General features: G+C 33.2%; 4 protein-coding genes across 4 annotated transcripts; 2 read left to right on the forward strand and 2 right to left on the reverse strand.

Moving 5' to 3' along the window:
- Positions 1 to 912: 912 nt before the first annotated feature.
- On the reverse strand, positions 913 to 15971 carry LOC115881493 (zinc finger CCCH domain-containing protein 10-like). The gene is made up of 7 exons (XM_030898991.1): positions 15783 to 15971; positions 14123 to 14289; positions 6278 to 6507; positions 5599 to 6072; positions 4088 to 4151; positions 3742 to 4030; positions 913 to 3681 (listed from the first exon to the last, which is right to left on the reverse strand). Exons 3-7 carry the CDS (start codon positions 6466 to 6468, stop codon positions 3095 to 3097), a joined length of 1605 nt encoding a protein of 534 aa, XP_030754851.1. The 5' UTR covers positions 6469 to 6507; positions 14123 to 14289; positions 15783 to 15971; the 3' UTR covers positions 913 to 3094.
- On the forward strand, positions 7973 to 14039 carry LOC115881495 (partner of bursicon). The gene is made up of 3 exons (XM_030898994.1): positions 7973 to 8582; positions 8902 to 9026; positions 13724 to 14039. The coding sequence occupies exons 1-3, from the start codon at positions 8468 to 8470 to the stop codon at positions 13892 to 13894; spliced, it is 411 nt and encodes a 136-aa protein (XP_030754854.1). The 5' UTR covers positions 7973 to 8467; the 3' UTR covers positions 13895 to 14039.
- Positions 14132 to 15951, reverse strand: LOC115881746 (DNA repair protein SWI5 homolog). The gene is made up of 2 exons (XM_030899379.1): positions 15783 to 15951; positions 14132 to 14289 (listed from the first exon to the last, which is right to left on the reverse strand). The coding sequence occupies exons 1-2, from the start codon at positions 15949 to 15951 to the stop codon at positions 14132 to 14134; spliced, it is 327 nt and encodes a 108-aa protein (XP_030755239.1).
- Positions 15972 to 16013: 42 nt separating the features above from the next.
- Positions 16014 to 17381, forward strand: LOC115881494 (bursicon). Its single transcript, XM_030898993.1, has 4 exons — positions 16014 to 16422; positions 16483 to 16688; positions 16758 to 16883; positions 17239 to 17381. Exons 1-4 carry the CDS (start codon positions 16392 to 16394, stop codon positions 17377 to 17379), a joined length of 504 nt encoding a protein of 167 aa, XP_030754853.1. The 5' UTR covers positions 16014 to 16391; the 3' UTR covers positions 17380 to 17381.
- Positions 17382 to 17421: the final 40 nt, after the last annotated feature.

Raw genomic sequence — 17421 nt, forward strand, 5'->3', positions numbered from 1 at the left:
TCTGGGCGGGGTCTACTTTGTTTATGCGGAATCCGAACCGCAGACCTTGGCCATATCGTTGTCTGGCCTACCGACTCTGCGAGTGTCTATTTTTATAATAGACACTCTAATATAATATTTTTATAATGTCATAAATCAGGATTGATTGATGTATTCAATTGTTTTTGGTCACTTCTTGTTTCACCGGAAATGACTACATCCACCCTTATTACATTTGGAAAAATTGAGATATGATTAAAAATACGATTTGGAGATCTCTTAACCGGCCAGGACAAGACACAAAAAACATCAGACGATCAAATCTATTTTTCCAAGGCTTCTTGATTAAAAATTAGTGAAAAAAAAACCAAACCAAACCAAACACATCCCTGGCACTCTAGATTGAAACAGGAAGTGACAAAAAACAACTGAATACGCCAATCAGTCCTAATTTATGTCATATACTAACATACAGTACGTCTGCTGGATCTGTGTCTATGAAAGGAATGCGGACAAAAAACATTTAAATAAACAGCAATATATTTTATACGTCAACTTGACGAGTACGTCACCGCAAACCGCTCCGCCCACTCATTTTATTGGCTACTTGCAAATTTGTCGAATTTTTATTGATGGGACGCGTCGTCTTTTTTACGAAAAACATCGAGAGAATATCGTTTCCCCTCTCACGGATACCCCGTAACTACAGAACGGACAAACGTACTGTACCAAATCTCGTCTTTTTATCTGAGAAAATAAAAAAGATATAGGGGGTGAGCCACTTATGAGACGCACCCGGTATACAGTGTGCTTCAAAAAGTGTGCCGAAGCTGCACAATACTTCATTCCCAAGTCATCTTGACGCCGTATTTATTTTCGATATGCTCCACCACTAGTAGATTCTTCACTATAAATAAAAACAATAATTTTTTTTTGACCACATAAATAATTTTAATGGCAATATTTACAACTCACAATACCATATTCTAGCTAAATCTTAGACTCGATATAGTATACAAAATAAATAAACTTTCCTATGCTAAACTTAGGTCCTGAAGTACAGAATACTTTACTAAGACTAAGCAATATTCGTCATTCAGAAAAACGGAATGATAAAGAAATTTAATTTTCAATATAAATATTTCATAATTTTATTCTCTGGGGAATGGAAATAATTTTCCTTAACGGTATTCTTTCCCGTGTATCATATAATGAATGAGGATTGTCAAATGACTTTATAAAGCTGCCCTATTTTTATTAGAACGTATAATAAAGAAAATTAGGTTATAAATTCATTGATTCAATCTCCACAATAAGGCACCACAAAGCAATTTGATGTTGTAGTAAAATATATATTGTTTAAATTAATCAGAAATATAATAATACTATTTTCATAGAAGCTAGTGTCATATTTCAATAATGGACACCCTGAATCATACTAAACTAGTCTACTCAACTAGCCCTAGTTAATAGAAATTATAACTTACTCAGAAATTTACAAATTTAAATAAATAATAATTGTACAATGTTTTCAAAGATACCTATATTTCGTTTTTTCAAAGAAAAATTTATACTTTCACTCTTCTAATCAAACACCCTGTATATTTTTTTGAGAGACCTTAAGCTTGCATTTATTATACAAAATATCTCTGAAAGCCCTGTACACAATTCAATAAGATGAAAAAAAAACGGCGTCAGCGATGACAATGAAATGAAGATCGCTGTCATTTTCTAATATATGGAGACTGTCATCCATCGTCATTTCCAAGCCAACTGGACGCCGTTTTTTAGATCATACGGTACTTACACAATCATTTAAAAGAAAATTGTGAAGAAACCCGAATCAGTTTTTATATATTTTCTTTCTGAAAAAAAGCTAGACCTAGTTGAGAAATATTAAGATTAAATTTAGTTTTAAAAAATATAGTAACGCCTCTTCTATACTTTATTTTGTAAAAATTGTTTAAAATACATTTAATTTGGTATTACGAAGCTCTAACAGTTCAGAATATTGGGCTTTTAGCTATCAGCCGAAATATTTGGTACACCGGAACAATCGGTACAAATGACCTACCGCATTTACGAATCTAAATATATTCTATAAAAATTTTACAAGATCAATAATAAACCTTCTTGATGATCTTTATTAAGTTATAGATTCATTTAAATAAAATAAAACACGCCTAACTTAGACATTATACAAACTAAACATTTTTTTCTGTAAAACGATAAAAATAAAAATTTATTAAAAAAATTTATATGATGAACTAAAATATAAAAATTTCCGATTTATTACACAAAATTATATTTGTTCTCTAATACATACTTTGTTTTATTTTGTTAAACTGCTATATACAGGATGATTCATAAATATAACATATAACCGAAAAAAAACAACGTCGCAGTTGTTTTTTAAATGACAATCAATATATTTTTTGGTGACACAAACACCATATATGTCATTTATTAAAAAAAATGATATAGAAACAGCAAAAACCAGTAAGTTTTTCCTAGAAACATTTTTTTCTGTATTTATTGTTAATGTTTATGTCAATTTTTTCTACTGTCATTTGTTTTTTCTTCAATCGTTTATGTTATGTTAAAAAAATAATATATATTAATTTAAAAAATATAAAAATGTACATTTTTCTAAGCCAATTCAATACATCCTGTATAGTAGACAGTAAACAAAGCAAGGCGTTGGGAATTGTATTGCTTTATTACATTACAAACTTTAACTGTTTGTAACAAGATATTTTGGGAAAAAATCTAATTAATAGCTCTTTCTTAGAAAAAGTTGATAATTTTACCCCTATATATTAATAAACAATTGTGTTGCAAATATCTATTGGCTATTCCGATTTATTTTTATTTTTGTTAATTAAACTAACAAAAATCCAGAAGCACAATGTTTTATATACTTTGAAAAAGCCCAAAAAAAAAATAAGTTCTTAAATACCATATAGAAAACTTTTGATAGAAATACCTCACAACACCAATAGCACTAAAGAAATACCTTAAAATCTTTGAAGATCACAAACTGTCACTTGCTCACTGCATAATAGCTAAATCTTATTTTCATTCTTTAACTATCCAGCAAATACAACACCTTCTGCTAATGAGCCAAGGGATGGTTCAAACTTTGTGTCATAATAGGGTATGAGACCATCGGCTGAGATGCATTGGACATGGCGATAGCCTGAGAAGTATTTATCGCAGCATTTATTTGATTATTTCTATGCATTTGCTCGATCTGTTGAGTAGACGCAGCCAGATTTTGTTGCGCAGCCAACAGCTGTTGATTCGTATTAGCCAAAGTTAACTGCTGAGGCGGCACGTTAGTCACAGTTAACTGTTGCGTAGTATTAGCCAAAGCCAACTGTTGCGCTTGGGAAGTTAACTGTTGTGGAGCGCTAGCCAAAGCCAACTGCTGAGCCTGACTGGTTAGCTGTTGCGTGGTGTTCGCCAAGGCCAACTGTTGCGCCTGCGAAGTTAACTGTTGCGTGGTATTTGCCAAAGCTAGCTGCTGCGCCTGACTGGTTAACTGTTGGTGTGTCTGAGGGTTGCTGGTCAGGGTTATTTGTTGGGGTTGAGAATTTAATTGCTGAGATGCGTTGGCCAAAGCTAACTGCTGATTGGCCATGTGCTGAGCCTGTTGGGTTGAAGTAGCCAAGGCTAGTTGCTGTCCAGGATTCGTTGTTACTATAAAATAAAAAGATATTGTAACAGATATACAAAATAATTCAAAAAACCTTCACTAACCTAGTATTTGTTGACTGGGTGCTAGAATCTGGGCGGGAGAAGCTATACTAACAGTAGGACAACCTGCTATAGATACGGGGTTCCCAGACACTGGATTTCCGGTCGTCACGGTTGCCAAACTGACAGGCACTGTGGCAACGCTGGCCGTGACCGTCCTGATCATTTGCGGTTGCGTGTTGGTGTTTGTCAATGTCACGGCGGGCATGTTAACTGAGTTTTGCTTGTTTGTTACCCGCAGATTGGCATTCTGATCCAGCAGAAATTCGTTAGTAGCTGTCAGATCTTGAACCTAAAATTAATAATAATTTTATAAAATGTATATATATTTTTTAGTAAATTAACTTACTTGTTTCTTTAGTTGGGCTATTTCTTTATGCAGGAGATTGTTTTCCTCTTCTAATATCAAGTTCCTGAAAGGCAACAGTCAAACAATGCTGGGTGTTTTATTTGAAATAGCGGAGAAAATCATTATATCATAATTTTGAGATAGAATATATAGACAAGTAATTTTTCGGTGGACCAAATTTTCAGTATGTTTATCATATTTCACAGGTGCCATGAAAACATGCCAACAGCAGCAATGGAGGTCATCATAGTCACACTGTCATCATACACCACTGCACATTGTCGTCGGTAGTTATGCCAATGCGACAATGGATATTTACGTCTCCAACTCCCAGTGGATGACATACCAAGAATCTACTACATTGAGAAACACCTCACTGTAGTATTGAGTAATAAAAAGGATTGGAAGGGGAAAACGTTTGCTCAGCATGTAAAAGACCATACCATAATGTGGTATACTAATACTTCCAAAACCAAAGCAGGGACAGGCATAGGAGTATTTAGGCCGAAAACTAAATACTCCGAATCATCAGGCACCTACCCCAGGCATCTATCGAAAGATGCGTACAAATTATCTTAGACAGGAACTATCGAAAACAGGAAATAGCCATCTTATCCAATAGTCAGGCAGCACTAAACGCGACCAACTCAGTAACCATCAATTCGAAGTTGTTTAAAGAATGCCTAGAAAAACTGAACAAATTAGGCAAAGAAAATATAGTCCTCCTATTCTGGGTGCCCGCTCATCAAGGGATAGAAGGCAATGAAAAAGCAAATGATCTAGCTAGAAAAGGAGTGAACACTCCATTAACTGGACCAGAACCGTTCTGTTTTCCAAGTGGAAACCAACTAAAGGCGGAACTGAGGAACCTGGAAGACTCCATTCATAACCTGGAATGGAAGTCCTCCAACGGTCTAAGACACTCGAAAAAGTTCCTCAGAACTTACAACCGAGAAAAATCAAAGAGTTTCCTTCTTTTAAGTAAAAACAATCTTCGGATTGTCACGGGGTTTCTAACAGGACACTGTCTCATGACAAACACCTCAGTAGACTGAAGCTGAGGAACAACGGCGAACGCAGATTTTGTGGGGAAAATGGGGAAACACCAGAACACCTTTTCACTGAGTGCGCCGAGACGACGACCGTTCGTGCCATGAACTTTGGTACCGCTGATGTTGAGGATGGAGAGCTGGCCTCTGTGGAGCCATCTAAGATACTGGCTTTTGTTAAAGCCCTGAGACTGTATGATGAGTTATAACTCGTTATAACCCAAGAAAGGAGAACACAAAATAGATCCGTAAGGTCGCGGTGATTAACTCCCCGCCTAAACATTCTACATCATATTTTTAGCCTATAATTTTAATTGTGTCGGTTGTCAAATTGTCAAATTTTGATTGATTGATAGTAATATCATGGATCAGCATTTCATTTAAAATTTAAAATTCAAAAATAAAAAATTCGTCTGACATAGACTGACGACGCACGCGCAATTTAACCCCTGTCCAACTTACCTTGCATCGACCCTATCCAGCACACCGGGAGGCGGAGTTCCGGCAAAGTACCCCTTGAAAACCGGTCTGATCCTGTCAGCTTCCAGCTGTAATTCCCTGTTCAACATTTCCTCGGCAGCAATGAACCTTCTCTTAGCTAAAGGCAGGCCGCTCTCGCTGTACTCACTAAAATCAATTCCGTTTCTTCTACTGAGAAACCCGCCGCTGCTGTAAAACTGAGATTCCTGAATAGTGTTCCCTTTCTTCCTCTGGACATTGTTGTGAATCAGGTCCATAATTTCCTTCTCCTCTTGCTCTTTAGTGATGTGCCTGAACTTGCAGTGGGCTCGTCTGCAGATTCCTTTTTTGAACTGGTTGCAAACAGGGGGTGTGCCGGGAAGTTGGCTCTTTCGAGTGGCTTCTGCCAGGATTTGGTTGGACATTTCGCCGCTTCTTTTGTATTCCTCAACTTCGTCGGGAGAACAATGGATAAATCTGTAGAAAGATAAAATTTTATACAGGGCGTTTCAAAAAAATGCGAAAAACTTTGAGGGTTAACCTATGGAGTGTGAGGTAAGGAGAAATATCTTCGTGCATTAAAAATGGTCATAAAAAGGGAAGACTTAAGACGGGCGTCGCAGTGGCTTTGAAATAAAAACTTGCGAATTTATTGACACATGTATATTCAGACAATACTTACTTGCAATGGGGTCTGGGACAAATGTTATTTTGGAAATCGTAGCAGAAATTCAGAGGCCGTATTTCGTTCTCGTGCTTGTACTTGCAAAACTGTCTATCGCAAATGCCCCTGACAAAATCGCGACATACGCTGTCTTCTTTGTCGCTCTGTCTGTCCGACTGTAGCGCATCTTCCGATGACGTATCTGACATTTTATTTTTCAGCGAAAAGGTGAGTTAACTAACAGACATCTAGAAAAAAAACACCATTATAAATATGATCGATCCGGTGTAACCATAGTAAATTTTTGTTATTTTTAATATAAAATTCAACTGAAGTGATTAAGACGTACTCATTCAATACAAAAAGAAATGCAACGAAGTTACAATTAAGGAATAAATAATAAATCAAATTCAATACAAATTTGCCATTTTTATCGAAGCACTAAACACTACCAAAGTTGTTCGGATGTTCGAGGCGTTCGAGGGTTCGAGGTTAGATTCGTATTTTGTGGATTTTGCGTTTGGCGTTAAATACTGTTGCGGACCCGTGTGGACTCGACCTAACCTAACTTTATGTCCCGCCCTCAGATGACCTTCACATCGCATTAAAGAATAGACACCGTAATGATTCATTCGGACGTTCGAGAAAAATCGAGTTCCACTGGAATGGAGTAGTACATAGGAGAAGAATCGAAACCTTCTCTATGCACCTAACGATCTATGGACTATTCTAGAAATCTTTAGCTGTAGGTATAAAAGCCGGCGGCTGTGGCCTAAAGAGGGCAGTTATAATTATACGAGTACAGTTGACGCGCTAAAATTCAAAATAAATTCTTAGTTATAAATCGTTTGTAAATAGTTCTTTAAGTCTTTTATCGTTATTGTTTTTGTTAATTAGTGTTAAATAAATAGTGTTTAAATAAATTGTGACTTTCTATCCACACGGAACCGACGAAAAACGTAACAATACTTTGAGTTTTCAACTTTGTTTTATAGTACCAAATTACCAAGTTAAAGTTTGTTTTGTGAAAGGCTGTCTAAATAACTCTGAAGGCTCTCCAGAAAAGGTTTTTATAACTGTTCCTTTGGATGAAAGCCGTCGAAGAGCCTGGTTTGAAGCGGCAAGACAACAATATGTCAGCAAAAGTACGAGATTTTGCTGTGAAGATCATTTTAACGTAAGTTCCTTAAGTTTTATTTTACAATTAATTTTACATCTACTTTAAAATACATTTAGAAAAATGGTTTTTATTTACCTTTGTACCTGGTGGCACACCGTGACACGTCAGGGATTGCAAAAGTGTAAATTTGAAATTCTTAATATTAATTTTTAAAAAAAATGGGATGAAATTGAAGTAAAATAAAAAAATCCGGGTGTCATAAAATTGTATGATGATTAATTATTTGCAATAAAAAAACTATGGTTAAACTCCGGATTATTAGAGTTAAGCAACTCGCATTTTCATTGGAGGACATCGTCATATTTATTTCAAACTAATAATCAACGAGAATATTTGTATAATTTCACAAACATTAATTTAAACCACTATAAATACGAATTGTTGGTTAGGTTCAAAATGTTTTCTATTCTTAAATAAATATAAGCGTTAGCATTTGCATAAAAGTGTGTGTTGGGTGGTATTCCACTAAATTTGCAAGCTATTGAGGAAACAGACAATGTACAGATTACAGAAATAAACCGAAAATAACATTTATATTAAAACAGCATTATATGTCACTTTTTCACATGTCCTTCAAATCCCCCAATTTCATAGCTGTTAGTAAGAAGTTTTACATTATATACACATGCAATTTTTTTTACCTAAAATGTTTAACAAGTATTAAACTATAATATTTCTCACTCTGCGGTAGAATATAGCACACTCACTTTAGTTATATCCATCCACAAACCAACATATAGTAAATTTTTTTCGACAGGATCTAGACATGTTTAATGCAAACTTTAAATAGAATAGAATTTTAGCATAAAACGCTAGGCGTGTAGTTCGCAGTAGGGTCCGGCCGTAATAACCACAGGGTTCAATAGCTCGAAAGCATTACATATAAAAGAAAATCCAGGATTAAAATATGGACAATAACCCGAGCAAAGTGACGGGGTACAGTCGAGAAAAAACATGGTTTAAAATTTCTTTTCAAATTTTACAGTTCAAAATTTCGAAACTCTTTTAGAAAATAAATACTTAAAAACATGTCTTACTTTAGATTTTTTATTTTAACATTACTGATCAGCTATGTACGGGGTGTTACAGAGCTTGCAGAAGAAACGTGCGAAACTTTACCATCAGAAATACACATAACAAAAGGTACGACAACTATACAATAGAGTTTGTCCAACGAGAAGACCCCTGATAGTGAAAGTTGTGTCTGTCATTTTAAATCACAGACAAATTGCATTTTCTGTCATTTTTTGAATGTCGTTTGTCGAAATCTTCTCTGAGTGGTTGGATAGACTTTATTAGGAATTTAAGATGAAATCTTTCACGTCACTATTATTAGTAGATAATGATTTTTATCATCTGCTGATAATTTTGACATTAAAGTGTCTTGGTATATGATTTTTTACTAAATTATTGGTAAAAAGCTTTATTTTTATTAAAAAATGGTATTTTATTTGTTTTGTAGAAGAGTTTGATGAATTGGGAAGGTTGCAAAGGACATGTAATGGGGAGGTGGCTGTAAACAAATGCGAGGGTTCGTGTAAAAGTCAAGTTCAACCCTCTGTGATCACTCCAACTGGGTTTCTAAAGGTATTACAGTACGATCTAATGTGTTAAAATCAAATATAATTTTCCAGCTAGGGATTATATGATTTCGACAGACTACATACAAAAAATAACAGAAAAAACTCATCTACTTTTAATTATTATCAATTCTATAGCCTCATTCAGTATAAGTTTGTTCCTTTAATTTCAACGTAAGCATTCAGAACATCAAAAGTAGTGGGAGACATTGTCAATTAAGAGAAAAAGTTTTAAACTTTTCACTTTTCCACAACTATACTTCAAAATTTGCGAGAAATGTGACTTTTGACCAGTGTGTGAGATAATCAAAATTTTAAAATTCAAAATTTATTCATGATTAAACATCAACAAAAAAGTCGTTTACCGCATATAGGGTTCTCTCGAGTAAGTATGATTTCAGAGCTTTGCGAAATGCGGGAAAGAATGAAAGCGACTTGATATTCAAAGGCAGATGATTGTACAGAGTGGGTCAAATTCGACGCTTTTAAATAGAAACACCCTTTTCTATAGGAGATCGACAAAAACTAATATCGATGTCTGGAGCTCAATTTTTGTCACATTTTTTTGGCATTGTACAGTATTGAGCCTTTAACTAGTTCTGAGCTCTGGGTTGGCAGATAAAGATCGTGCTCCGCATTCGTAAGAGTGAGATGGTCTTTCGGGAATAGCAGCAGATATGTGCTTGCGGATTAAGCAAACGGATTCAAGAATGAATAAAGAAGAAAGAGTCAGTATTTTGAATTTTTTAAAGAAATTCTGGCAGTAAGTTCTACTGTTCAGTCCCAATAAATATCGAACTGCTCTCTTTTGAAGTTTGAAAATACGATCAAATTTTGTTGCGCAGCAAGTACCCCAGAATGGAAGGGCAAGACGTGACTCAAAAAGGGCATAATAATAATTGAAACCACTAATTTATTCCCCTAATTGCGAGGTTCTGAATGAAGTTTAATTAGTGGAAAAGTTAAGTTTTTGGTTAACTTTTTCTACTGATTGAAAATTACTACCACTAATTCTAACCTTTTGAATTAGTAGTGGGAACTATCGAATGAATACTATCGAAACATTCGATAGTTGCAATTCATTCGAATAATTCGATAGCTAGTAAGAAAACATTTGTCGAAAACTATTCGAATAAAAATTATCGAATAGATGCGTCATCTGCCTTGAAATACTGTATTCTAGTAATTCGGCAGCAAAAACCATTCAATTATAAAATTCATTCATTTATCAAATTCATTTATTCGCCAGGATCGATTTTAATAAAATATAAACTGGATTTTAGTTATCGTCCGGCGACGTAGGTTTCTTTCCTAGAAACCCGACAGCGGTCGGTGGCAATGAAAGAAGCCGGCATCTTTGATTTTTTGCGGAGTCAAATAAAGATAAGGACACATTATTTTTTTTATTGAGGTGCTAGTATTTACACTGGTCCAACAATTGCACTGAAACAATTAACAATTAAATAAAATTCATTGTGTATACCGATGTGTATCAGGCAATGAATATTAAATAATATAACTACTTTTCTAGTTATTTAGTTTTAGCATAGTCTTCTTTGAGAAAATCATTACTAAAAGAAGGCAGAAAAAATAAAATCTGCCATTTTTTATTAACAAGTTATTAGGTGCAAGTCCTTGGATTTTTATTAGAAACTATAAATTTGCTAAATAAACAAAATAATATATTGTATAAAAAAAAATGAAGGTAACTTGGTAACTTTTATGTCCAAATTTTTACAAGTGTGACTAAAGGCTGAGCTACACATTACAACTTACCTGTCTTACCCGTCTACTGACGTACCTCTGTTCAATCACATATCAATAATTGATTAAACCACATGTAAAACTTCCAGTGTATAGGTACGTTAGTTTTACCTGACAAATAAAACGTTACGTCTAACCTGTCTTACCCGTCTACTAACGTACCTCTGTTCAATCACATATCAATAATTGATTAAACCACATGTAAAACTTCCAGTGTATAGGTACGTTAGTTTTACCTGACAAATAAAACGTTACGTCTAACCTGTCTTACCCGTCTACTAACGTACCTCTGTTCAATCACATATCAATAATTGATTAAACCACATGTAAAACTTCCAGTGTATAGGTACGTTAGTTTTACCTGACAAATAAAACGTTACGTCTAACCTGTCTTACCCGTCTACTAACGTACCTCTGTTCAATCACATATCAATAATTGATTAAACCACATGTAAAACTTCCAGTGTATAGGTACGTTAGTTTTACCTGACAAATAAAACGTTACGTCTAACCTGTCTTACCCGTCTACTAACGTACCTCTGTTCAATCACATATCAATGATTGATTAAACCACATGTGAAACTTCCAGTGTATAGGTACGTTAGTTTTACCTGACAAATAAAACGTTACGTCTAACCTGTCTTACCCGTCTACTAACGTACCTCTGTTCAATCACATATCAATAATTGATTAAACCACATGTAAAACTTCCAGTGTATAGGTACGTTAGTTTTACCTGACAAATAAAACGTTACGTCTAACCTGTCTTACCCGTCTACTAACGTACCTCTGTTCAATCACATATCAATAATTGATTAAACCACATGTAAAACTTCCAGTGTATAGGTACGTTAGTTTTACCTGACAAATAAAACGTTACGTCTAACCTGTCTTACCCGTCTACTAACGTACCTCTGTTCAATCACATATCAATAATTGATTAAACCACATGTAAAACTTCCAGTGTATAGGTACGTTAGTTTTACCTGACAAATAAAACGTTACGTCTAACCTGTCTTACCCGTCTACTAACGTAACTCTGTTCAATCACATATCAATAATTGATTAAACCACATGTAAAACTTCCAGTGTATAGGTACGTTAGTTTTACCTGACAAATAAAACGTTACGTCTAACCACGGCTTAAAATTCTTAACGTAAGTTTTGTACAGGGTGTCCAATTTTCGTATGATTTGCAAGTATAAAATATATTACATTTTTAGAAAGCTCATGACAAGGCAAATAAAAAATAATAATATACAGAGTGACCCATTTAAAAAATCTAAAAGTTTGAGTCATATTTCCGAAATGACAGCTCTCAGCGAAGAACTAGTTACGCTACCGGTTTTTAAGTAAAATACTCTATGGGACTAAGGGGTTCTCGCGTTTTTGGTGAGTTATAAATGGGACACCCCGTACATTCTATTTTTAAATATAAAAAGAAATAGTAATAAAAAAATTAATTATCTCAGAATAAATTAGCTGCAGATTTAAAAAAAAATATAAAAAATATTTAATTAAAAATGAATAAACAAATGAGATTAGTCATCAGACTCATAATAATAGACTCTCGCTAATTCAAAATAATTAACCAAGAAACCAGAGCAATTTTTTTAAAAATAATGTGATCTTCTAAATAACATACCATCGGAAAAAAAGGGCGTTAAAGTGACTTCTGAAACGATAATCCATGATAATATACTAAGGCCTGGCAACGAACGTAAGAAGAGTACAACGCGTTTATAATGTATTGAACAAAGAGAGAACAGTAAACACGTTGCCAAACGTATGAAATAAACCGAGAAAGTGTGCACATTGCTAAGAGACGTGGAAGGGAATATAGCAGATTTGTCGCAGTTGACCGGTCGACCCAATCAGTACCTCTGTTAGTACTTAAAGTTCTAAGGAAAGGTGTAAATAATGCGTTCAGTTTCACGATTTAATTACGTTTTGTGATAGGTTATTTGTTTATTTATTAACGAGTCGTTGTAATTTTCCCTACAGCTTGAAAACTTTTAAGTGCAAACTAGAAACACTTACATTTTTCGTAAAAATAAGTGGAATTGAGTTGGTGTTCGACAGTGGTCGCGCTATTAGAACTCTGAACTCAAAAATCGATATCTCAAAATCTATTAGAAATAATTGATTGTAGTTTCTTCAAAAACTTTCTTAATATTCCTATTTTCTTCGTAGACAGTATGTGAAAATCTTGATCAATAAAAAATTACACAATTGCTGAAAATTGCTATGTTCTAAAAGATGGGTTGTTAATTTTTGAATGGAAAAAAAATCTTATCGAATTTTTCTTATGTAAACATATTGTAAAAGATCTGATCTTCAAAATAAAAAAAAGTTTCAATATCTAAAGTCGTTCTTGAGTTATGGCATGTTATGTGTTAAAAAGTTGAGATTTTAAATTATCGCAATTACTGACGTTTTCTCGTTGTAAAAAAAATGATACCCTAACTATATCCTTATAATTCCATCTCAGATGCTCAGAAACATGTCTAATGATTTTATCTAGTTATCTTTACGAAAAAAAAGTCTTTTAAAAATAAGCGGTATGCAATCGTGATTTTACTTTACTTGATAGGGAAAGGCATACCGGTACATTTCTCTCACTCCGACTTAATAAGATCCCTATGCGATTTATTTCCACACATGTAAATGCCCACCCAAATGTAACAGTTGCCAGTATGGTATATGCGGCCACCCCTGTAAATAATTTTTTAAAGATAGACATAAAAACTTGACCATTTGTAGTAAATGTCAATTAGTAAAAATATGGTTGATGGTCACTTTAACGGTTACCATGACGATTATTTTTTTTTTCGATTATATCCTACCAATCCAATAAAAAAATTTAAATATTTTTTTACGTGATTGTATTAATAATTTATCAATTACAAGATATCCCTAACTGTGATTTTCTTTGTACAGGAATGCTATTGTTGTCGCGAGAGCTACTTGAGAGAACGAGTCATCACTCTCACACATTGCTACGATCCTGATGGAGTACGACTCACCAACGAAGGCTATAATGCCATGGACATCAAATTGAGAGAACCATCCGAATGCAAATGTTACAAATGTGGAGATTTTAGTCGTTAGATTTTTCGTTATTTTTTTTTCTGTTAAAAAGTGAAACAAATATTACTTTATAGCTTAGTGCTTTTATGTAACACCAATGGCTAGTGTCTTTTATATATTAATTAAAAAAATTATTTTATCAGTTATGTGTGAAAGTGTGGTTTGAATAAAGTGTCTTGAATTATACCTTTGATTTTATTTATACACAAAATCCTTAATAAAAATCTAAATATGAACAAATCTACTTACCAATATACTTCAATTACTTTGAGCAGGAAGTGAGTACTTCGTATAGAGATCAGTAATAGTACAATTTTCTATATCAGCTAAATATCCTAAAACTACTTGTGTGACATCTTTAATATCATTGTAGTCATGCAATGCTTGCATTTCAGGTTTTAAATTATCAGTGACACCTAAAAAATCATAAATTCCTATTCAACATTTTATTCCCAATGATCATCAAGGATTATATGAGAAATGAATCGTTTTATAGTAAAAACTATACTTAAATGTAATTTCTTAATGAAAATATCAACAAATATACAGGGTGTTCCCTAATAACAAGCTAATATTTATGTGGGTGATTCTTGAACTTATTGTAAGAAAAAAAATCATTTGAATGTATGTTCTAAACAGGTGGAGCCGTCTCAGATACTAGCTTTTGTCAAAGCCCTGTATGATGAGTTATAACTCAAGAAAGAGGACACAATTGATATGTAAGATCGCGGTGATTAACCCCTCTCCTAAACATTATTAAGTATTTTTAGAGAAAAAAATAGTACGCCACTGACTTGTCTTAAGATAAACACTATTTTCTAAATCTTCATTAATTCCTAAACAACTTTCATCCCTTGCTCGTTTTTGCTTAAAAAATCAGTCAATTTTACTTTCATTAAGGAAAACCCTGCATAATTATAAAATTATTTAAATGCATAATAAAAAAATTTAATAGAATTTCATTATACATGTATGTATATACCGGGTGCGTCTCAAAAGTGGCTCACCCCTGTAACTTTTTTAGTTTTTCAGATAAAACGAGATTTAGTATATTAGTATATGACCTAAATTAGGATTGTTTGACGTATTCAATAATTGTTTTTGGTCACTTTTTGTTTCACCACGAATGACTACAAGTTTTGATTTTTAAATGGCACCCTCGGTATATTTTTACTTTAAGAAAATTAATAAATTATATTATATTTATTTTTTTATTTTGGTTATTTTTTTTTCCTTTTTTTTATTTTATTTTTTTTTCTTATTTGATAGAACATGACACTCTGGATAGAATATGTCAACTTCTGACATTTTCGCTTAAAAAATTCGTGTTTTAAATTTCTGTTTTAAAGGAGCCTTGGAAAAATAGATTTGATCAAGTTTTTCGTGTCTTGTCCTAGTCGGTTAAAACCAAATTGTATTTTTAATCATATCCCATTTTTTTTTCCAAATGGAACAAGGGTGGCTCATTAGCATATTTGGAGAAAGCATTTTTTTAGGAACAATTTGGTACCACACACTTGGTATTTCGAGTAAAATTGTCGTTATGAACCGCATACAATTTCAATGCAGTGTCATTTTCTGTCATATAAAGTAAAAATATACTGAGGGTGCCACTTAAAAATTAAAAGTTGTAGTCATTTCCGGTGAAACAGGAAGTTACAACAACTGAATACGTCAATAAATCCTAATTTATGTCATATACTAACATACCAAATATCGTTTTTTTATCTAAAAAATAAAGAAGTTATAGAAATGAGCCACTTTTGAGACGCACCCGGTATAATATGTATATATTTAAAAACATCGCAATTATGAAATTTAAAGTAATTAGCTTGTATGGTAATTTTGGAATCTACGAGAAATCTTAAAACTTATTTAAAATGACTGTATTAAAAATATAAAAACACACCTTCTGACTTTAACTGAGCTATTTCTCTATCTAACTTAACGCTATTCCTATTCAAAGACTTATAAAGACCCTTTAATTCTGACAGACTTAAGTTTTGCTTCGAATCAACCTTTTTCACTGCCTTTTTAGAGTTTGGGGTACGTCTTTTAGAAGTATTTTTCTTGTCCATGGATCATTATTGATTCAAGACTAAAATAAGAAAAAAATGTCATAAAAAATACCCATGTACTTCGCCCGTTTACAGAAAATTAAAATAAATAAAAGAGAACACTTTTGTAGTTTAAGTGAAAGCTTATGTAAATTGAAATGAAATAAAACCACCCTGGTATTTTTTTGTAGAAAGCACAGAGGTCAAAAAAAGGCGAGAATTTCAAGAACACAGGGAGACTGGAAGAACACGCTTTATTCCATTTTATAAACAGCATGGGGCCCTCCTAATCAATACGAAGCATTTCACCAAACATGAATTTCACATAAAATCTTTTACCAGCAAAAAAACAGAGTAAAACATGGTGGAAACAAAACGACACTGAAATAACATCCAAGGAAATTTATAAAAAGGAAAATTCTAAAACAGACTGCGAGTCTTAATAATAGTTTTATGACAGAATGTTTCTGTCCAGAAAGTTCTATAATTCAGGTAAATAGAGATCTATAAAGTGTTTTAAATGATATTTATATATTCTAATTGATTTTTTAGTATCTGGAAAACTCTGTTATAATATAGTAATTGTCATATTAGCAAGTATGTGTATCAATCCAAGATACATTTCAAAAGTTGATGCAGCTAGTACTAGCGATGAATGTCAAGTAACTCCAGTAATTCATGTTCTGCAATATCCTGGATGTGTACCAAAGCCAATTCCTAGTTTTGCATGCACTGGAAGATGTGCATCTTATTTACAAGTAAGAATTTAATATAATTTAACTAGAAGCATTATAGCAAATATGTCTAACATAATTAACAACTCTCAGGTATCTGGAAGTAAAATTTGGCAAATGGAAAGATCATGTATGTGCTGTCAAGAATCAGGTGAAAGAGAAGCATCTGTATCGCTTTTCTGCCCTAAAGCGAAGCCGGGAGAAAGAAAATTTATTAAGGTAATTTTCCTCATAAACAAAGACCATTTTGTTCTAATGATCCATTTAAAACTATTGGCAATATAACTTACCATTGATTACATAATTTAAATTACTTCCTTATCACTTCACTACACCAAATTATTAATAAATTGTTAATCAAACACTTTCACAACACCAGGATGTTATAAATAATTGCTAAAAAAGTGAATAATCAACAAAATGCAAACTCGAGAAATTCACTTAAGCATATGTCAAATTCTGTCAAAACAATTCATCAAGGGAATGGTAATAATTTTAGGTTGGCAGTATGGCGCAATTATTCAAATTATGAATTTATTAGCCATAATCTAATTATTTTAAAAAAAAATTGTAGGTAACAACAAAAGCACCTTTAGAATGTATGTGTAGACCGTGCACTGGAGTAGAAGAGAGTGCAGTAATTCCTCAAGAAATAGCAGGTTATGCTGATGAGGGTCCATTATCAGGACATTTTATGAAATCACACCTGCAGTGATTAGTAAACTAAATATTTATTGTAATTATTTATTCTTTTTAT

The sequence above is a fragment of the Sitophilus oryzae genome, unplaced genomic scaffold (genome assembly GCF_002938485.1).
Source record: "Sitophilus oryzae breed Bouriz unplaced genomic scaffold, Soryzae_2.0 scaffold_172_pilon_pilon, whole genome shotgun sequence".
Lineage (NCBI taxonomy): Eukaryota > Metazoa > Arthropoda > Insecta > Coleoptera > Curculionidae > Sitophilus > Sitophilus oryzae.